This window comes from Macrobrachium nipponense, chromosome 11, assembly GCF_015104395.2.
Source record: "Macrobrachium nipponense isolate FS-2020 chromosome 11, ASM1510439v2, whole genome shotgun sequence".
NCBI classification, from domain to species: Eukaryota; Metazoa; Arthropoda; class Malacostraca; order Decapoda; family Palaemonidae; genus Macrobrachium; species Macrobrachium nipponense.
In genome coordinates, this window is record NC_061087.1 from 38,422,835 (window position 1) to 38,445,959 (window position 23,125).

Genomic DNA, 23,125 nt, shown 5'->3' on the forward strand with positions numbered 1-23,125 from the left:
CGTTCCCTCCCCTAACCTTCGCCCTCCTCCTAAGGGGTAAGTCTCCTATGAAATGGTTCGAGGTAAGTATCTCGCATCGGAACAAATCACAAATTCTTGGTAATTTGTATTTTTCCTAGCGATACTTACCTCGAACCATGGAATTAGAATCCCGCCCTTCCAGCCCCGCGGAAGCTTAGGGGAGACACCTCGGAGTGGAGTAAGAAGGACTGACTATAGGTCATTAGGATGGCTTGGTCTTCGACCCCTGGGGCATAGGCCTGACCTGGGTGCGGCATATAACCAGAATTTTCTGGTCGGACCCGGATCGACATCCGAATCTCCTATGAAATGGTTCGAGGTAAGTATCGCTAGGAAAAATACAAATTACCAAGAATTTGTGATATGTAGCAGAAAATTACCGTAGTAGTTATGTCACAAATAATGTTCAGAATAGGACATATATTTTTTACATTATACCCCTATTCATTGTGGAGAAAAGATCAACAAGGAATTATACAGTGTTCGCCAATAACCGGGACTGCCTGTAAACAAACAATACCCGTAAAATAAGGTAAAAACTTTATTATTAGATACAAACTGTAGGACAGTAAAAGCTGTCATAATTTTTAGAGTTGAAAGCAATTCAAATTAAAGAAAAACAGTTTGGCACTCGACCTGGAGACAAAAACCCTCAAATCAGTACTACTACAGTCAGTCCCCGGTTATTGGTGGCCTCAGTTATCTGTAATCCAGTTTGATGGCGCTTGTTTAATGCCAAAAATCAGTGATTTCCAGTTAATGGTGCCAATAGTAGAGTATTGGGGCTGATACATTCCTAACAGAGGCACCATGAACCGGTTATCGGTGCCGATGAATGCTAAAAATGACAGATTTTTGGTTATTGGCAATTTTCACTTATCAGAACAGAACCCCTGTTATCAGGGACTCTGTTAATGGCGAACCAGTTTTATTGCACAGTGCCATAAAATTGGTGATTTATGGCGCCATAAGGGTCCGAGTTTCAGTTATTGGCACCATAACAGGCCGAATTTTGGTTATTGGTGCATAACGAGCTAGTTACAGTTATTGACACCACAAGATGCCATTAATTGAAACTCGGCCTCAGAAGCGGCGTAAATTGCCGAGTTTCGGTTAAATGGCAGTTTTCACCATGCCAAGAACGGAACCTCTGCCGATAACCTGGGACTAACTGTATTTTCTATTTCACACCGATATACCCGGAAGTGTTATACCTCTGGCCATTATATGGGTGACTGGTGAGCTGCTGTATACAGAAGAATATCAACATTAATATATTTCATTTAACTAATTAATTATCCAATTCATCTCAATGTTTTGTAATTTGCCCAACTTTTACATCTACTTTTCACATGCTCCAATGGTAAGCCAGTGATAACTGTGCCCAAAATAAAATCTGTTGAACCTTATTTCAGTTGATTGATGTACAGTAATAACCCGAACTTATGCGAGGTTAGGTTCCAGACCCCCTCGTGCAAGGGGAATTTTCACGTAAGTTTGGCATGGTCTCTAAAAATGCTAATAAATGCCTACTTTTAGAGTTTGAACACTAAATTGACCCTAATCATGCTCCCTAAGTAAGTATTAAGATGACAGATTTTTAAATCGAATTGTAATTTTCATAGCAAACAAACCTGTGGTCCGAACAATATGATAATTCTTCTAGCACCAGCTGGAAACTGGTTAAAAACAATCAAAGATTGTAAAGCAAGGATCTGTGGCATCTGGCAACTCAAGCGTATACGAGGTAGATGATGGCCACTGACCAGGCTTGGAACCTTGTGATGCACCAGTCTTTCTTCCAACCCAGGATATGAGAGGGGCCGCTAGAGGTAGGCAGTTAATGTTAAGACCTCAGGTTTGATAGCTATGAAAAATACAAATTAATTAAAAAATTTGTCATTTGTTCATATGCGGAACAAACCTTCGGTCTTAACAATAGGGTAGACTCATACTTGGAGGGAGGTACAAGTACCCTGAACCGGTTAGGGATTCAGCCCACCTAACCACCCTTAGAAGATCAAGTTCTAAAGAAAGGGGTCTGGACCTGTGAAAGAATAGATAAATGAGTATCTAACAACTCAATCATCTGGGATTGAACACAATGAGACATGTCCAGATTCATTGCATTCATGAAAGGTAAAAAGAACTCTTGTCTGTTCAAGCAACAAACCACACAAGCCACAGGGATTTGTTACCACTTCTCTCGCCCCTTGTTAGAGAGAGGAGCAAATGCTACTGAGAAGCAGATTTGTTTATTGTATAGGAATAAACCAAATAACGGCAATCAGTATGGCTTCCACACTCACTTTTATCAGACCAGTTCTAGCGTATGACGTGTCATATTCTTCACCCCGCCTGCAGGAAGAAGAAAGGAGAAAAGAGAAAGGAGGAGACCAGCCATCTCCCTCACTCTCTCTCCCACACAATCATCTTGGGTAAGATACAAACTGTCCCGCTGTGGAAACTGGTTGAGTTTCATATTTTGATGGGCAGCCACCACCAGACTCAAGAAAAAAAGTGTCCAAGGACCTGTGGGCAATGTCCTTCAGCAAAAGGGAATGAACGTGTCTGCTGAAATCAGGAACCAGCATTCAAAACCCTATGAACAGAAGTTCTATTTGTCAGAGAGGAACTTGTTCCTCTGATGTCATATGCTCTAGCCTGCACAGACTGTGTGACAGAACTATCTGATTAGGAGCATGCCTGTTTAATCATCTCATGCAGTCAGAATGAAAGGAAATCTTGGAAACGTTCATTCTGGACTGACCGGTGCTAACACAAAGTGTACGACACCTAGGCCTCAGTTGGAGAATCCTTAGATAGCAGGGCAGAACTTTGACAGGACAAAGCAAAAACTCCTACAGATCATGTCCAACAATTCATTCTGGAGAAGAATGAAAACGAGACATCTGCCATCATGAACCAAGGGATTTTGAGTCTTGCCTATGAAATCTCTTGACAAATCCGAGGGCTACAGACCTCTCTCCTCTGGTGATTTATCATCATAACTCGGGTCTTGAAGCTCATGCGCTCTCTTCGAGGAAGGCAAGGTCAACAGGAAAACTCTAATTAGAGTCAGATCCCCAACTGACGATTGACATAGGGTTTGAATGGAGCTCAAGTACCTTGCTGGTTTGCGAGATGAGCTTTTAGCTCTAGATATTTGACAGTTTTCAGCCGTGAAGCAACAGAGATCTTACCACATGAGACTAGTAAGTGTGTCTCCATGGAGGATCTCTTTTGGAACCGCTGACAGAAGATACAGAAGTAATGGGAACCACTCTTCCTGTGGACACACATGCGCCACCAAGGACATCCTGAAATTCCTGGGGGTAACTACTCTGTCCAGGACCAGACAGATCTGGCAGACTACTCTGTCCAGAACCTGATGGATCCAGCAGAACCGAGGGAATTCATACCATGGAGATTGTGCCAAGGATGCTGAAGAGAATCCTAAACCTCCAGCTTCCTGTTGAAGCGAGCGCAGAGGTGTCTTAACATGAATCTTTCTCAAAGATAAAATGGCAAACCACTATATCCTAATTCAGATACTACTCCATACATAGGACTTTACATCTCCAATGAACAATTCTGGGACTAGAATAGTAGACCTCTTGAATCCGTCATTGCGAAGAGGTCTAACAAGGTCTTCTAAGTAGACCAGAAGACAAAAGGATACACGGTGGAGATGTCCTAAACAACAAACTTAAAACAGATATTTTTAAAATCTCCTATTGTAAACTTTTGCATGACAAAGTAAAAGCACTGTAGGCCTGGGAGAAGCCCTTGAGCTGCCCAGGAAACGTTCATCATAAACAGTAGACTTCCTATGAGGTGATCCCTCTTGCTGACATACAATCAGTAAGCTGCTCATCAGAGGAGTCGCCCTATAGTGATAGGTCATGCCAAGTTACTCTAATTTCATTTGAAAGTTAGCTTAATACATCACCCTTAAAGAAAAGAAATAAATGGTTGGTAAAAATATAGTGTGTGTGAAGTTTACATACATACTCTATCTCTCTTCTTTCCCCTTTCCAACTGATCTATTTTTAGAAGTCTTCTCAACCTGTTTTAAGAAATTCTTTATCCTGTCTCTTTCTCTTTGTTCTGAAATTCCTTTTCTTTTCATGAACCAACAGTACTTTTTATTTTTTACTATTACAAATCTTAGTTATGTGTCTAATGTTTTAGAATGGCATATTTACACACATACACAGAAAGAGAGAGAGAGAGAGAGAGAGAGAGAATTATGTAAAATTATTGACTGCTAATTGGTAACACTCCCCCCACCTGTCACATTGACTTGACATACAGTAGTGCCCCAGGTTATGAAATTAATCCATTCCAAAGCGGCCTTCGTAACCTGATTTTTTCATATCTAGAACTACCGTATATACTCGAGTAACGTGCGATCTCGCATATCATGCGACCCCAAAATTTTCACCAATAAACTGGTTTTGTCATGTATCTCATGTATCATGCGAGTTCCTTTTCCGAGGTCAGTTCATAAGGTTGGTGGTTTAGCGTGCTAATGGCCGAGTCGTTCAGATGTGTGCTGCTGCTAGTGAAGTTACGGTAATTTTCTTACTAATCTCGAGAATTTAATAGAAGATCTCAAAATTAAAAAAGAATACCAAGATAATAAAATAATTGTAAAAATAACACGCCTTGGAGTCCTAAATCATTCTCTCTCTCTCTCTCTCTCTCTCTCTCTCTCTCTCTCTCTCTTCTCTCTCTCTCTCTCTCTCTCTCAGAAATAAATACTGTAATTTGAATCTTTCACCAACGGGTATCCGTAAATGTGTAGACATTGTGTGCGTGTTTAAAAAAATGTGCAGTACACACATTCCGATGTTTCGGTTTTTGGAATTTTTCAATCTCGGAAATGTGAGGTCAGATGCATAATCAAACAAACATCAATACTTCAGCAAAAACATTTTTTTCCTTTATGTTTTTCATTATTGCTTTTTATTAATTACAGTTTATTTAAATAAATATTAATATAATACTGTTACATGAATGTGAGATAATTAAGATCACCTATAATAAAATAGTGGGACAATTAATATCATATGTTCACTAATAGCTATTATTTTCAAAACATTCTGTAAAACGTAAAAAATATATGTACATAACAATCAAAATCTAATAATGTTTTGCAGTTCAACTTGTGAATTTCAACAATAAGTATGACTATATAATATATTTCACTATATCGATCTTGCAGTTGAAGAGTCGTAAAATTTTGAGGATGGTCCGGGAAAAGGATTTGTACTTTGTGATTACTTATCGCTACAACACTATGTGGTATTTTCATACCACTATATTGATGACGCATCGCTACGACACACTGGTTTTTTTCATACCCGTATACATTAAAGTTAAAATGATCATATTATATTATTGTTTTCACGAAGAAATAATTATATAAAGAAAATTATCGAGTAATATTTGCCGTCAGCAGTCAGAAAATCACGAACATGGTAACATTCAATCTTAGTGTCATCCACGGCATATGTCTATAAATAGAACAGAAGTAGAGGGCAGTCATTGGATAACAGATCTCCATGGCTACCAACCAACCAATCAGGTGTTAGTTATACTACTCTGTGAATTACTTAGAATGAACGTTTACACGTAACACACGGGAAGCTAACGATGATGCGTGTGCTTTGCATACAGTACGTAGTTTTTATTTTTATTGGTGTATTCTCTCTCTCTCTCTCTCTCTCTCTCTCTCTCTCTCTCTCTCTCTCTCTCTCTCTCTCTCTCTCTCTCTCTCTCTCTCTCTCTCTCTCTCTCTCTCTTTGGTTAATCTTGGGATTTTCTATGGTCAACTCTTGGGATTAGTAAGAAAAATGCGATTAAGTATTTACAAAATGAGCGGAGCTCTCTGGCTGGGCTGTTTTGGTCCACCCACGTGTTGATTTAAATGATCGCATATCTGCCAAATTTATAACAATAACAGAGATAAAACCATTTCTCCCATTACAGATATCAAATATTATCTTTTCCGTTGCGCAGAATTCTAAATAAATTACGTAGGTTCACGATTGATAAAGTTTTTTTATTCAATAACAAGAAACGGAGTCAGATTTTCTATCAACAGGGCATCTCATTTTGGTGCTGTTGCAAATATTTCAACCAGTTCCACGTGCGTTTAAATCCATACTGACTGTACAGTCTGGAGGCAGTCCTCCCTTCTTCACATATCTTGATTTCTTAATATCGTAGATATAGAATTAATTGGTGAGCAAGGAAATATGAAATAAAGCATAACAGTAAGTTTGACGAGTGAGAAAACAAACAATCGTATATAGACAGACACTCTCTCTCTCTCTCTCTCTCTCTCTCTCTCTCTCTCTCTCTCTCTCTCTCTCTCTCTCTATCTCTCTCTCCCTCTCTCTCTCGTCTCTCTCTCTCTCTCTCTCTCTCTCTCTCTCTCTCTCTCTCTCTGAGAAAATAATAGATAGGAAACAATGACTGAATATTGCTTGAATGCGATATGGCAAAGTTTTGGCCTGACTGAAGTGTGGAGTGACTTTGACACCGACTTACAAGTTATTCCTGGTCATCTCACAGCCATGGATAGGCATCAACTTCACAGCCGAGAAAGGGCAATCGTATACAAAATAAATAGGTATGGAAAATGCGAAATGCGGGCCTATGTTGTCCCATAAAAAAAGTTCTCGCTCGGACAGCTGTAAGATTTAGGAGAGAGAGAGAGAGCAGGGCCGAATAGGAAGGAGATTAAAGTACCTGGGAATGAAAACCCCTTATAATCTTATAATTATAGCCTCGGGGTTTGTCTCAAGGACATTCAAAGGTCTGCCACACACGGGCAGTTGTTGTTTTTGTAAAATTAGCATAAGGGCAGATCTTTAAAAGCCACGCCAGATAGCTCGCCACGGTGACAAGACTACCTTCCATATGAATTGACGATGTCCTATACGAAGATGCAGGAGATGAAGATGAAATGATCAAAGATCTGGAAGATGACTAATATGATGACTGCCTTGATGGCAAAGAATTCAGAGCAGTATTTGATGATACGGACACGGAGAGCGACTTTGGAGGATTTTAGTTTATTCATTTTATGCATTTTTTTCACTTTAATAAATTTTCTCTTACCTGCGTATCCTAAAATGAAAATAATAGTTCAAGTAACATATGTTTCTTTTACTGAGTAAAACAAAAAGTAAAAAATCCTTCGGTGTTGTGCCTTAATCAACTGATTTGGAAATTATAGATGGTTAGTCTAGAACAGTTAAACGTTGTATAAACCAAAATAATGCAAATGGCGCATGATCGCTCTTTTGTATTTTAAAATACAATAGTAATATGAGAATGCATACAATATTATTGGATATAGTGAAGTACAAGTAAAGCATAACTTTTTAAAAGATCCACTGTTTTCCTCCGGTAGTAACTATCGCGATCTGCCGATTTGGGAAAGCATAGATGGTACACTAATTTTATACCGCGTGTATGATGCGACCCCTTAAAAATTAGCTTCAAAATTAGGTTTCAAAAGTCGCATAATATGCGAGTATATACGGTACGTTTTTCATGTAAATTGCCTTATTTGTTCCAAGCCCTACAAAAACACCACGATAAATTTTTTGATAAAGCTAAATTGACCAATAAACAATGAAATGCAACAATTTAGACCATTCCATATCTAACCTAACCGTGACTGTACCTGTACGCATGTAGTAAAATGTGGAACTTCACCTTTCGAGTGAGGCGATGTCCGAAAGTGGCGACAGAGTAGTTGGATAAATGGCAGAAAACATGAAGACTTAACTTTAGAAAACATTAAAAAATGGCAGAAAACATTAACACTAAACTTTACGATGGCTTCCTGCTTAAGGATGGTGCCTATCGTCGACGGATTTCGGCCTTATTCCTTAGTGATCACACTCAACCTCATGCCAGCTTCATACTTGTTAATTATCTCCATCTTCGTCTCCATAGAAACCATCCTCTTCTTTCCGTGAACTTCAGCAACATTCATTGGACCCATGGCTAATAACTTAAGTAATTAAGTTCACACACAACACAATAAAGTAACTTACAGTACAAAAGAAAGCAAAATCACTAACACGAATTTACGTTAACGAACGAAATCTATGTGAACGAACAAATTCCACGTGTGTACGATAACGTTGCCGAAACGAAATGGTCGAGGAACTCTTTTACGTAGATGCATGATGGGACAGATGCTGACCAATAGGAGAGCAGGATCTTACGGTGGTAACTAGCATCAGGAACCAATGGGAGAGAGGGAGGATGGTGGCGAGTCTACTGAGTTGGCGGCACGCCAGTTTTAAAATTGTTCTCGGCTGCCCGGGCAAATCTCGGACTTTACAGTACATACACCCTTTCGCAACCTGAATTATTTTCGTACACAGAAGCAAAAAAATCTTTGTCTTTGCATTCGTAACCTGGATTTTTCGTACGTAGGGACTTTCGTATGTAAGGGTATGACTGTATTTAACAGCTTTGGCTTTGAGCTTCTCTAAAAGTTAAAATCAAAAGATGAGGCAAAGATGTCTTCATATGCATTTTTTAATTTAGGTATTCCTGTAATTGTACAAAAATTGGAACGGCACCTACTGCAAGTGATGTGAGGGGAGGGTTCGTCGCTGACGAAGCCAAGAAACGAGAACACGGAAATCCAGGAATTCCGGGGCACCAACGCTGACATCGAGAAGGAGCAGAAGAAGCCATAATATTAGGCAAAAACACACACAAACACACAAACGGAACGAAATGGGCAAAAACCGGGAAAAGGCCAATAGAGGAAAAAACCCACTCTCGTCCCAAGGCAGTAAAGAAAAGACTGCCGTAGATGTTTGGCGTTTGACCACTCTTCACCCGATCTACGCATGCGTTGCCAGATACCACAAGATTCCTTGCTTTCATCTACTTTTTTACCGGATCCAGCTAGGCGCTAGAAATTATCTTATTGTTAAGACCTCAGGTTTGTCATTTTAACGACGTACTCGTTTTACGACAACTTGGAGTTACAACAGCAACATGGAGAGAAAAAAAACATAAAATGAAAATAAATACATTGCCAATGGTGGGACACACACACTGAATTAGAGCGTGTTTCCCAAGTTTTAATTAACAACGGGTATTCCAACCGGGACATCACAAAATCCATTCGCAGAAACATCGATAAATGGTATCAGCAGGAGCCTCGCCCCACCGCCCTTGAAGACGTCACTCTCTTTTACAAGGGAGTATTTCACAAGAAATACAAAGAGGACAAGCGAGCCCTTCGTACCATCATAGAAAGGAACGTCTCCCCCACGGACCCTGCGAAAAAAGTGTAATTAATAATTTACTACAAAAGCAAGAAGACCAATGGCCTGATCATGAAAAACAATCCAGCCCCCGTGGTGGAAGACCTTCTCAAGAAAACTAACGTTGTCTACAATACAAATGCCCTGTCCAGGAATGCCCCGGCGCTTACATTGGTATGACAACTATGCAATTTTCGAAGAGGATATCCTGCCACGCTCAGGAAGGCGCCATCCGTAATCATGCTAAAAACGCCCACAATACCAGGATAACTCGAGAGGACATTATTCCTAATATCGGAATTATCGATAAGGCGGCAGACCACCGTCGTCTCCACCTCTTGGAGGCCCTTCACATCGGGAAGGAGAGACCCAGCCTTAACACCACTCAAGAGACTTCACTCCTCCCGACGGTGGCGCATAGGGCGCTGCCCTCCAGCACCCCAGAGCCGATCGAACGGATCAATCAGGTGCCCCTATATACTGGCAACAACCTTCCCAATACCACACTTTAGTCTCCAGTGTCCTCACGCGAAGATCAATGCGAGCATCCACCTCTGGAAGACAGCTTGACTCAGGGACTTAATCTTCTATTCAGCCAATGAAAACTCAGCTCTCACCAGACAGAGCACCCAGGACACAATATTATTATTATAATTATTATTATTATTATTATTATTATTATTATTATTATTATTATTATTATTCATAATCTTATTAATATTTGAAAATATTAATAGACATAGTACATACATGTACCATAAAAATTCTCTCTCTCTCTCTCTCTCTCTCTCTCTCTCTCTCTCTCTCTCTCTCTCTCTCTCTCTCTCGCTCTCTCTCTCTCTCTCTCTCTCTCTTCTCTCTCTCAAATTAAACAAAACACTTTTGCAAGGTTTCTTGAGAATTCGAAAATTTTGTGTTTGCGTGAAAAACTCTAGTATAATAATTAATCAGGTTCTAGTGAAAAGTTTGCACTGTTGTGAATTCGCGCAACTCGAATCACGTAAGATTGAGGTGTCACTGTAATGCTGTACTAAAGTATTGGAAAGTACTTTACTGCTAGTACTGATCTCTATTTTGATCTCGACTAATTTCCATTTCATCGTAAAGTTACAAAATGTTTTTATGATGTTTATGTATCACATGTAAGGCACATGCATTTGATGTTTGCATTTTTGCATTTGTTAAATTTTTTTTTCAAGTTTATCCTGAGAATGTTTATAACTCATAGTTTTTGCATGAGAAATGTTGTCATATTTTAATCTTTTTCTTGTATGAATTCATCAAAACTTGACAAACTTTTGCACTGCATTATTACCTGAACATTATGCAAACTGAATCTTCTTTTGAACCATCCAGCACTAGCCTTTTCCTGGATAACAATAAGGCTTAATGGTGTTTTTTTTTCATTTGGTGTTTTGTCCACACCACTGATAACTGTTCCATTTCACGGATTGGCCCTTGCTATTGCCTGTGCTTCATAATTACATTGAAGCAAATCTTTAAACAGTTTCATGTATGCGTTCTCGATCCTTGAGAATTGTTGAAGGTGGTATTTCTAGGTCACATGCTATTGTGCTTATTCAGTTTCTTCCTTTATACTGATATCCTTTCTGGTTATTTTGGCCAGCTGAATTGTTGATGAGAGAGAGAGATTTTTACTCACATCACTGGGACTGCTACTCGTAAGCGCTGCCATCTGTGCGTTGTTTTTTAATTTCACAATTTTTTTATTTTTGTGTTATTTTCATCTTTTCCGTTACTGTCAGAAACTTTGATTTGCGTAAGTCAACAGCTATCTGTAAAAGCATTAAAATTAAACCAATTTCTAAGAATATTAAATCGCTTGGTTTGGGCAGTTATTCTGAGGTAATATTTCATAGCCTCTGGAACAGACCAGATCTATCTAGTGCTAAATCACTTTCATTGACATTCAATCAGACTGGAAATTTAACCCTTGATAATTAGGATAAATTTTCATCAGAACAGTAGTTGCAGTGGGCTAAGTTATTCCAAGTGGGAGGGTTGGAAGGAATTCTCCTTTATTGTCCTCTTCATCTTGATATCTACATTTAGCACCATGTGAAACAAAACTGCTTTTTACAAAAGTACGTACTTAGTCAACTGGATTTTATTTCTTTGCTGGGTACAGACCATTGCATTTACCCACATTCTAATTTTTACTTGGAGATTTTAATTTACACCAGGGCACCTTATGTCTTCATGGAGGACTTTGACCCTCATTAGCAGATACAGGTGACACATTATGCATGTCTTCCCACCTAATGGCAATTGAGGATCTTATTAATTGGGTTGTAGTGATAAAAAATTTGGCTCTATAAAATGTTTGTAAGAACAAACAAATTTATTAAAGGAGTGCTATTGCTCTTATTTCCTCATATTCATTGTGCGTAGTTTCTCTTTTTGCACAACAGAAAGAGGTGGATTAATTGAGAGTATTATGGGAAGGTTTGGGCATGAACTGTGGGAACTTCCTATTACTTGTAAAAGCAAGGTTGGATTTTCTCTATAGAAATAAGCCATCAAGGATTGTCACGTTTTTATTGGAAGACATAGCTTTAGAAAACAAGAAAGTGTTTTCTTTAGAACTGTTTGTATTTAGCTCTTGATACATTCTGATGATGGTTGTGATTGAAAATTATTAATCCTGAAACTTTATATCCTTTTTCCTCTTTTTAGATCTATGTCTCCTCCAATTCCACCAAGACAAGTTCATATATCTGGAAATGCTACAAACATGACCGTACCATCTTCATTTATGGAAAGTCCATGTAAAGTCTGGGTATGTACATGTGGTTGTTGCATCTTTAGTTTTTTGCTTGTTACGCCTTTATTGTTTTTTATTTGTGCCTTAAATATTTTCTGTAATGTTCTATATCTATGGTACATATATAAAACAGCTCCTAAAAGTAGAGTTTTTGAAACTATGTCAAATATATTTTTTTTCAGCACCAACCAAATACTTTGACATAACTTATTCACACAAAGCAAAAGCCCAGACACTTTATTCCACTGTAAAAGAAATAAAATGATCAGTTTACAATTTCACATAAGTTTCATTTGTTCTGTGTTGTTTGAGTGAATCACTTTTAAATAGTACTGTATTCTGCTTTAGTTACTGGAGAACTTTAGGATGGGAAGTTGGGAACTTTTAGTTATAAATTACACTAAGTCTCTGTTGTCTAAATGCTGTGGGGTTTAATGGGCTGTTGAAAAGTGGAAGTTCCAGATAGGCAACAAATGGAGAAAACCTTGATACTCTTGTTAATATCCAAGGTCAAGACCATCTTCTTTACCTTTGTAGGGGGTTTGTCATTAGTATACAGTGGACCCCCCATATTCGCAGTTGATGCATACCAGACCCCCATAAATAGCTAGAATCCGTGAATACTTAGAACCCCAATAAAAATGCTTGAAACTGTCTATTTTGTTAGTTCAAACTCAAGAAAAACCCACTAAAAATGCTTATACCTGGGTCTTTTTTAATAGTTTTGTCACAAAAAGTGCATTTAATAATGAAATTTATATGAATAATGGGTATATAAGGTCCATGGAGACATCTGTGAATACGTGACTCTGCAAATAGCATGGGTAGACTATACATATGCACAAACTGATACACCAGAAACATGACCCTTAGCAGAGCATAGGGAACACAAATGAAGCAAGATCTTCCTGATAACACTGTAGAGAAATGTCAGCAACCACAGCTGACACTGCTGCAGGAGTGAAGCTGATTCGTTTTGTAATTTATACTCTACATCTGATGTAATTGATTACCAATTTTTCCCATCTCTTTCTCATCATTAGCAAGCCAGTTGGCATACAACATTCTTGAGCAATTGGTGCATGTACCATGCTTAGCTAGTTCACCAGGAATTTTTTTTGCAGTCTATCCAGATATATGTAGTTCAATTGTACTATAGAAGACAGAAAGCAGGAAAGGGAAGTGCTATATTTTAAAAAATATCAACTTGTTCCTACACGAATTCAAACACGCAGTCTTTACGTATGGAAATACCCAGCACAGCTGAGGTGGGAGCTAGTCATTAAATTCTTAGTAAGGTTGTTGGGTATTAACTACTGGATGGTTGGGTAATGAGTCCCACCCTCCTGTCCAGCAACGCTGTCTTCTGAGCAGCATGCATCCTGCTCTGCTCTGCCTTCTGGCTGGTTTTCTTCAAGTCACCTACGATCCTGGTTTTTTCTCTTATTGTTTTTTGTGATTTTTAAGGTAATTATGACCTACTCTTACTTTGCTAGAAGCCTAAGGGGGTCTTGCGTCATGCGGCAGTGCCCTCTTAAAATTGATTCTCATTTTCTATGCACTCACTGCTGGCAACATGAGTGCAGTCAAGGTAGCCCATGTGACGAGTGTCATGATTGGCCTTCAAGCAATGGGTACAGTTCTCTCGGAGGGTTACGTGCCCCCAGCGATCCCGAAGGGGGGACAGTGGACCAGGACGATGACTCTCAGGCAGTCTGTTTGTTCAAGGGGGAGGAATCCCCCTCAGAGCAAAGGGAAACAGTCTCAACTAATCTGACTTTTTTAGGTTTGGAGGAGATTTATAAGATGTTTGAGGAACTTGGGTAGCTTTGGCTCTCCCTAGGTCTCTCCAGAGAGCCTTCGGTCCGGGGTTTGATCTTACACTTCAGTGCTTCTGTGAGTGCTCCTGCCTCTTCAGTAACTGTTACTACGACCACAGTTACTATGTTGACTGGGACCATGACTATGGCTCCCACAGTCATGCATTTGTCCTTGATCCCATCAATCTCCCACCGACATTCTCCTCAAGGGATTTTGAATTTTAGCCTAGCCTAACTTTCTTTACACAAATGTATAATCTACCTACCTGTACGCATTCTCCAACTCCATTATACTCCCGAAATCACCTTAGATCAGCACAACAAAAGTTACGACCCAAAAACTCCTACCAGACAGAGAGCTCTCTCCTACCAACCAAACAACACCTGCACGTGTCTCCTTCTACCCCGTGTTATTTTTTACATCCAACCGCTGCTGCCGCCATTTTGTCTTATATAACATCACAGCCTATGACGTCACAACACAACTTAAATACATCAACAGACACCTTATAAAGTCAACCATATGCTGTCCATATATAGGACACCCACCATATTTCTACAATGCATGAAATACCAATAACAATTATACAATATATAATCACACTTATCTCTTTCTCCCTCAACCTCCGACATGTTTCCTAACCTGGTCCCCTCTTAATTTCCTTCATCCTCCAACCCTCTACCCTCTACATAATTTCTGATACTTTCCCCTGAAACTCCTGGTTTAGTTAATACATCAGCCACTTACTCCTTTCCTTTTATCCATCTCACCTCCTTTATTTCCCCAGATTCTATGGTTTCCCTTATTGCTGCAAGATCTATTTTTAATCTCTTGCTACTTACACCAGTGCTCGATGGCAGTCATTAGTGTTTTACTATCAGTATTAACCAAAGCTTGTATATTTCTCCCTCCTACTACCTCTTCCCACAAATGTTTGAAATATATCAGTCCTTATATAGCCTCCCCAACACTCAGGGCTTCAGCCACAATGGTGGATTTTGCCACTCCTGCATTTCCTAGACTTCAACCATATGGGACTTCTCCTCTTCCCGTCTGTCAAGAAAATAATATAACCCAGTTGAGTATGGCCATTTTCTGTTTCCAAATGAAGCATCTGCATAGGCTTCCCAATAAATCTTTTCTTCTTCCATCTCACTTATTGTAACTTCGCCCATCATGCTCTTAGTTTTTCTCACAATTTTAATAAGCTTCTTCATATCCTGAGTCGTTCCGTCTTTGAATGCTTTACTTAATTCGCTAACATCGTATGATGTTTCTGGCATGGTATGTAGCGATTCCCAATTCAGCTGCCCTACCACTGATCTATACTCGGTTAACTCCTTTTGTTCTAGCACTCTATTACCTGTATATCTTCTAGCCTCTGGTTCTCTTATACAATTTTTATACTGCCACTGATTAAGGGGAAATCTATTTTCCTTCTGCTCTATTACTACTCCTGTATACTTGAAAAACCTTTTACTCTCTTGTTCTCCTACTTGCAATTCCCCTTTCAATTTCCCAATCTTTTCCGTTAAGAATCCTTCAGTTCCTCTGTAGTAAAAATCATCTACGTGTGTACACAAAATGCCATTCAATTTATTGTCCTTTTTCCAAAAAATTATATTAGGTTCTAGTCTACTTCTCTCACCTTGAAGCTCCTTCACTACTTTCACAACTTTACAATACCGTGCTTTTGCTGCGTCCTTGAGCCCATAGACGGTTTTCTTCAACTTCCATAATCCCCTCCAACCATCTTCCCTAGGTGGCTTTAAATACACTTCTCTTTGTATCTCGTCACCTTGTAAATATGCAGTTTTGACATCCAATGTATAACAATTCCAATTTTTCACCTTTATTATGGTTAGACAGAATTTTAAAGTTTCAGCATTGCATGTGGGAGTGTCCTTTTTCCCACTCTGCCATCTCTTCTTCAAACCCTCTAGCTACCAATCTTGCTTTACATATCCTTTCCCCCCTTTTATCTTTTCAGTTACTATCCATCTTGTAGATATAGCTTTTTGTCCAACATCATTTTCCTCCTCATATACCTGGTTATCTCTCCAACTTTGAAATTCTTTTTCTTTAGCTTCAATTACGCATTCTGTTTTCAAATCCCAGCAACACCTCTTCATCTTCATTTTTTCTACCTGACTACAATCCCTCAAGATAACCCACCCTTTGTCAACCTGCCTGTGAGTCTTGTACATTGTACGAATCAGCCCATGCTTTGCTTGATCTTTTTCTTGGAAGACTTAATATAGTCCATTCTTCTACTTGTCCTGTATCATTGTTTATAGCTCTAACTCTATTTCCCTTTTTTGAATTTTGGTATCTCTTCCATTAACTTGCCTTCTATTGACCCACTTTCCCCGGCATCTTCCACTGTTTTCTCTACCACATCTCTTTCTGTAGCCTCTTCTGTGTCTGCATTCCTTCTCCCACCTACTATTATCTCCTCTCCTTCCTGCCAATCTACATTCCCTTCATTTGGGCCATCTGATCTACCTTTCACACCATGGGATTTATCTATTCTAGCAGATATCTCTTCTGTATCTGGTGATCGTCTTTGAATCCTAGTCACATGTCTCCTAGCTACTTCTCTTAAAGAATCCCCATGTTTGACTATTATTGTTTTCCCCAATACTCCCACTACCTGAGCAGGTCCTCTCCATTCATTTTCATTTAACCTCTTTAGAATACCTCATCTCATACCACTGCTTCTTCAAATTTATGTTATCTGATGTTTTCGTTTAACGCTATTCTTATTTTATTACAAGACTCATTTTTTATAAACGCTTCTCTGGCCTTGTGCATTGTAATCAGTGTGTCCCTTACCATACCCTCTTCCATACCTTTCTTTCTGCTTGCAGGACTTGAACTTTCTTCTCCCTTTAGGTTAGGCAGTGAAGCGTTTTTTCCAAATACTAAATGGTTGCGAGAGAAACCTCCATTATTCATTAAGCAGTTCCTAGCACTCACTACCCATTTCAATGCAATGGACCAATCTACTACCTCCTCCTCCATCATCTTTCTTACACTTCCCTTGATCATGCCTACGGTCTTTTCACATAATTCTTTGCTCCACGGAGATTCCAATGCTGTGGCTAATACCTTAATACAGGCGGCCCGCGGTTAACAGCGCAATCACTAATGGCGAATCGGTTTTACGGCGGTCGTCAAAAATATTCATTAAAAAAATAAGGCATTTTAAAGGTATCTTTACTGCACAATTTTCAGTTAACAGCGCCGCTAGCACCGTTGTCTAACGAGTTCATACATTTGTAGAAATGCCGTTCAGATCATAAAGGTTATGCAAATTATATTAACAAATTTTATGGAGTTATTACGTAGGTATTAGGGTAAAATATATGCCTCTGACGCTGTTCTATGACGAAAATATCGAGTTACATAAGTGCAAATTTAGCTATGGATGTGTCGATTTTTAAAAATGTTCATGCTTTTGTTTCAAATGTGTATGAAAATGTATTACGTGAAAGGTATTTTTATTTATGTACAGAAATATGATACAAAGGCAGCTTTTGAAACTGCCCTTCATGTTATCAAATACGATGTTTTTTCATGTTCTTTCTTGTGAGCCGCCGCCTGCCGCTCTTCCGAAAATATCGATTTAAAAAAAGTGCAAATTAGCGATCGATGTGTCGATTTTATAAATGTTTATGATTTTATGTTTAAATGTGTATGAAAATGTATTACGAATAGGGTATTTTTATTTCTGTGCAGAAATATGATAAAAAGGCAGCTTTTGAAACTGCCCTTCAAGTTATCGACTACGATGTTTTTTCAAGTTCGTTCTTGTATGCCGCCGTCTGCCGCTCTTCCAAAAATATAGAGTTAAAAAGAGTCCAAATTTAGCGATCGATGTGTCGATTTTTTAAATGTTTATGCTTTTATGTTTAAAATGTGTATGAAAATATATTACGTAAAGGTATTTTCATTTTTGTACAGAAATAAGATACAAATTAAGGCAACCTTTTTAACTACGCTCCACGTTGTCAGGGGATGTTTTTTCATGTTTGTTCTTGTTCGCCAGTTCCGAAAAATGCATTGTGTTATTTTATTAATTATGCATCTTTTCCATAAATCCTTTAAAAAGTTATACATTATTTCACTGTATCCAAGAATATTGTATGTATTCTCATATTATTGTATTTAAAATACTACGGCAAATTTAAGACAGTATTCCGCGGAGCGGCCAATGTTGTGGTTTGAAATCAGCTGATGAATACGAGTTTGTTTCACCATAACGCAATTCTGAGCGAATGCTCTTGCTTCTAGTTAGCATAAACGAATATCTATATACTTGACTTATATGAGACAAAGTTATTTTTCCTTATACAGCGTGTTTTTAGGTGGAAATATTTATTGAATATGTCTCCTCGTGAATGTGAACTACTTTTTTTTTCGTTAACAGATTACATTGGCGGCATGTTTATTGCGTAAAAAATTACGTGATTCCGTTCGCAATAATCCTTTATATCATCGTAATACGAACTTTACGTTATTTATCTTATATCGTCGTGAAACCAACAGTAAAATGTGTTCTTTCAAGCACAGTAGTTTTGATTAAAATGATTTTATCCCAATTTTATCTACAGTTGTGTTTGATGGCAGACTTTTACTGCAGTTTTATCCTTGTTGCCGATGTACGATAATAGTCATTAGCAGCTTGATCAGTTTTCTCAGCTTCAGTTATAACTAGGTTTAAATTTAACAGTATATTTCCCGATTGATCTTTAATCTATATTGATCTCTGATCTATAGCGAATAAAGTTATTACATTAAGATATCTCAGTTCTATTCTATACATAACGCCATTTATAACAAATACGGTAATGTTGTACTGTAGTACGATGATTGAAATACAAGCCAAACAGATGTTATCCAGTTCGGATGTACTTAGAAAAAAAAAGTTGTTTCTCGTTCGGTTGTTCATGGCTGTACACGTTCACGCAACGAGTATAACGTTAAAACCATACTTTAATCATTCTCTTTTGCTGTTATTGAACTTATGTAACTAGAAGATGGATAAAGTTAGGCCATTGTAATTTGATCTCTCATAAAATCGGACTAGCGTAAGACCAATGATCGTAACCTGAACACCACAGCTACCTGTACACTGTATAAACTTTATTATATAGTACTATAGAATTTACTGTACTGTACAGTAAATTCTATAGTACTATACTGCATAAATATAATTTTACTTATTGCGCCGTTATGGGATTACGGCGCCTTTGATTGGTCTAGAGTTTCGAAAGGTGTGCGGTGGCCGTAGGCTTTAAAATCGCTCAGCGTCGAAAATCGCTTGGCGTCGGTGGCCAGGAACGGAACCCCTGCCGCTAACTGAGGGCCGCCTGTATTCCATCTTTCTGCCATCCTCCTTACTTTTTCATTTTGAAATTCTCCCCAACTGTCTGACAATATTTTGGAGGGCGCTCCAAATATAGCAAACCAGCACTCAAAAAGTGTCTATATTATAGTTTCTGGTTTCTTATCTTTTATCCAACTGGCCTGACAATACCTCGTTGCCATATCCACTATTACCAAGAACTTTCTCTCTTCTATCTCTCCCACATCCATCGCTACAACTTCATTAAACTTTTTACTCCAAAGAAAGCCTACTACTGGTTTGTATCTTTTACAAACCTCAATTTTCAATCAGTTTCCTCTTTTTCTTTTTCGATTAACCATTGTGCTCCCTCTGATAGCTTCCATATTTTATCTCCACTTCCATGACCAAACTGTAAATGTAATTTCTTCATTGTGTTTTTAATTTCCCTCAGATTCTTTCCCTTCCAACCCTCCAGTAATAATTCTTGTACCATCCTCCTCTTTTATAGGTACTCTTAAATTACCCTGTTTGTCTTCTCTTAACTCTACTTTCATTCCCCCTAATACTTCTATTATGACACAATTTTCTTTCAAATTTAGGGTCATACCCATTTTGCTCATGGTTTGCTTACCTATCAATTTCTGTCTTCAAATAAAACTTCTTGTTTTTTAGTATCACAGGTATTTCTATTATTCCAATATTAAACACTTTATTAGACTCTGTCCTAGTATCCCTCATTCTCATCAACTCTTCCTGACTCAAATCCATGACAGTGCATATTAGTCACACAATTCCCTGCAAACTGTCGATTTACACCATGTCTAAAATTGCATCAACCACCTCCCATGACTCTTCCATTTTATTAACTTCTCCTACGTAAACTTCTTCTGTCCCAGTTTCTGTTTTCAGCTTATTTTCTTCTAGTTTTGTTTCAGTTTTCTTCCTATTATGAAAATTCTGAGGACAATCCCTAGCCCAATGCCATTCCGAGCTGCATATTGCACATACTGTTACCTTCCCTTCTCTGTTTATAGGATTTCTTCCACCCCTACCTCAGTTCCATCTTCCCTGATATCTCTGGTTTTCCCTCCCTCTCCCAGAACTGGCATTGCCATCTGATGACCCCCAAAAGTCCCGTTCCTCTTTAGTCCCTAATCCCTCAAATAGCCTTTTCATTGTGTTCGACACTGTTTCGTAATCTAACTTTTCTTGCCCACAAGCCGATAATACCATTTGTTTTTTATTTTCCGTGAGATTTGCTTGCTCTATTACATGGTAACCCTTGACTTCCCCTTCAAGCATGCCTTTCCCCATTTCTCTTTCACACTCGGATGCTGCCTTCTAGTATCTAATTTTCTGGGCTCGGCCGTGTTGCTCCGTGAAATAGGTTCCTTCAGCACTATTTCTAAGGTAAAATATTGCTATAATACCAGAGAACTGCTAAATTGGACATGCCAGAATATTCTGGCTCGCTCACCTTTATTAAAAGGTGTCGGTATAGTTCTGGGGCGAGTGAAAACCACTACCACGACACCCTCTCCAATTAGCATCTCCTACATCAAAAACCCTCGAGGAAAGGGGGAGCCGTCCTACGGCTCACTACCTACCACTGCGTAGGTAGCGGCTGTGACGTCATACCTGAAAATAGCACCCTAGCTTGGTGGCACAGTTGAAAAGAAGTGGGGGGGTTGAAACATAAGGGTGGGATTTCACTGGGCTTCCTCGCCCAGAAATAGATTTTTCCTACGTCAAAATCCCTTTTCTGGGCTCGGCCGTGTTGCTCCGTGAAATAGTACCAGAGAAAACACCAAGCTTGTAACATATAAGAACAAACAACAAACAAAAAATAAATTCAAAAGGGTGCAAATGAAAAACAATGGACAATATATCAATCTAATAAATATATACAGTAGTACCTCGAGATACGAAAGGCTCAACTTACGAAAAACTCGAGATACGAAAGCCAATACGAAAAATTTAACGGCTCTACATACGAAAAGTTTTCAAGATACGAAAGGTTTCTGAAAGTCCGAGATTCGCCCGGATAACAATTTTGAAAATTGCGCCGCGTACTGCCATCTTAGTACTAGTAGACTCGCCACCATCCTCATGCTCTCCCATTGGTTCCTGATGCTAGTCGCGGCCATGAAATCCTTCTCTCCTATTGGCCAGCGTCCCTCCCATCATGCATCTACTATGTACACGTGGTGGCGTGCTTCGGCCACTCGGTACCAGCATTGTTATAGTACGCACGCGGTATTCGTTTTCGGGATCGTCAATGTGTACGTTGTTTAAAAAAAAAAGTGACCAAGATCTCTCACATGGGATAAGTGATCAAGGTCTCTCTCATGGGATAACTGGAAACTTTGCAAGGTTGGTAGAATATCCACTCCCTGCTGAACAGAGGGTGTAGACCAATCATTTACAACATGCATACCAGTACGTATAATCAAGGCACTTCAGTTTATGTTGAAGGTTAGCAGCCGAACATTCAGTACCCCAATCAGTTGCAGAGAGAGCATTTGGTTGAACAGGGTTTTGATGAACACCAGGGACAACAGTCATGAGGTGCAAAGAAAGAACCAAGTGATAAGAAACAGAAAGTTGAAATTCTGTTTAAAAAAAAAAAAAAACTACATAAAGTAAAAAAAAAGTAAAAAAAAAAAGTTAAAAATCAAAAAAAGAAAAAAAAATGGCAGAAATTAAAGCTGCTTTTCATAAAGTGCAATCATTTGTAGAAGACCCCCTGAAAAGGCTCACACAGGAACATTGTGTACGTATATTTTTTAAAGTGTATGTACGTACATATGTACAAAAGAAAAAAAAAACGGCAGAAATTAAAGCCGCTTTTCATAAAGTGCAATCATTTGTAGAAACACCCCCTGAAAAGGCTCACACAGGAACATTGTGAAAAGTAGGCAGAAGCAATCTTCCTTAGATAGTTATGTATGTATGTAGCCTCACTCGAAAGGTAAGCTTCCACATTTTACGTACAGTATATTTCTTGTTACCATGTACACTAATATACACTTTATTTACAGGTTATATTTTGCATTTCTTTTTTATTATTTTAGGTATTGAATGGTCCAAATTGTTGTAGTATTTCATTGTTTACAGGTCAATTTAGCTTTATTATGAAATTTACTGGGGTGTTTTTGGAGGGCTTGGAACGGATTAGCCATTTTACATGTAAAATGTGGTCCAAGATACGAAAACCTCATGATACGAAAGGCGCCTCGGAACAGATTAATTTTGTATCTCGAGGTACTACTGTATATACAAATAAACTATAAGCCTTAACGTAAAGTTAATAATCTTAAAATTAAGACATGGCAGACATTAAACAAGCAAATTGTATACAATGTAGGTGAAAAAAGGTACTTATAAACTAAGCATTATGTACAAACATCACGTAAATCTGCCCAGTACTACAAACACGCTACTGGGTTGAGGTAGAATGTTAATGAGGCTGGTAGGAAGGAGGGCGGAAGGAGAAAAGATAACTACTGCAAACTACTTCCGACCAGAGCAGGGGAAACAGTGTTCCCCACAGCTACCGCCGGGAACTTAAGGTCCTCCAAAGACTTAAGATAGTGGCGTTTAAAAACTGAGGGGGATTTCCAACCAGTATATTTCTTCAGATCCTCGAAACTCATATGCTGGAAGAAATTAATTGACGTTGCTATAGCTCTAATGTCATGTACCCGTGGGAATGACTGAGGGTTGGCTTTCTTGATGAAATAAAGAATTTGTTGTCTTATGCCTTTCAGAGAGATGGTGCCACCTTTCTCTCTAATGAACAGAGGGCCTTTGGATTTCATAGATGTT

General features: G+C 38.7%; 1 protein-coding gene across 1 annotated transcript in view; it reads left to right on the forward strand.

The window, feature by feature from the left end:
- The window catches only part of LOC135205406 (sortilin-related receptor-like), a 292,014-nt gene that overhangs the window by 242,955 nt on the left and 25,934 nt on the right, over positions 1–23,125 (forward strand). The window contains 1 exon segment of the mRNA XM_064235930.1: positions 12,036–12,138. Within this exon segment, the coding sequence (XP_064092000.1) occupies positions 12,036–12,138 (103 nt within the window).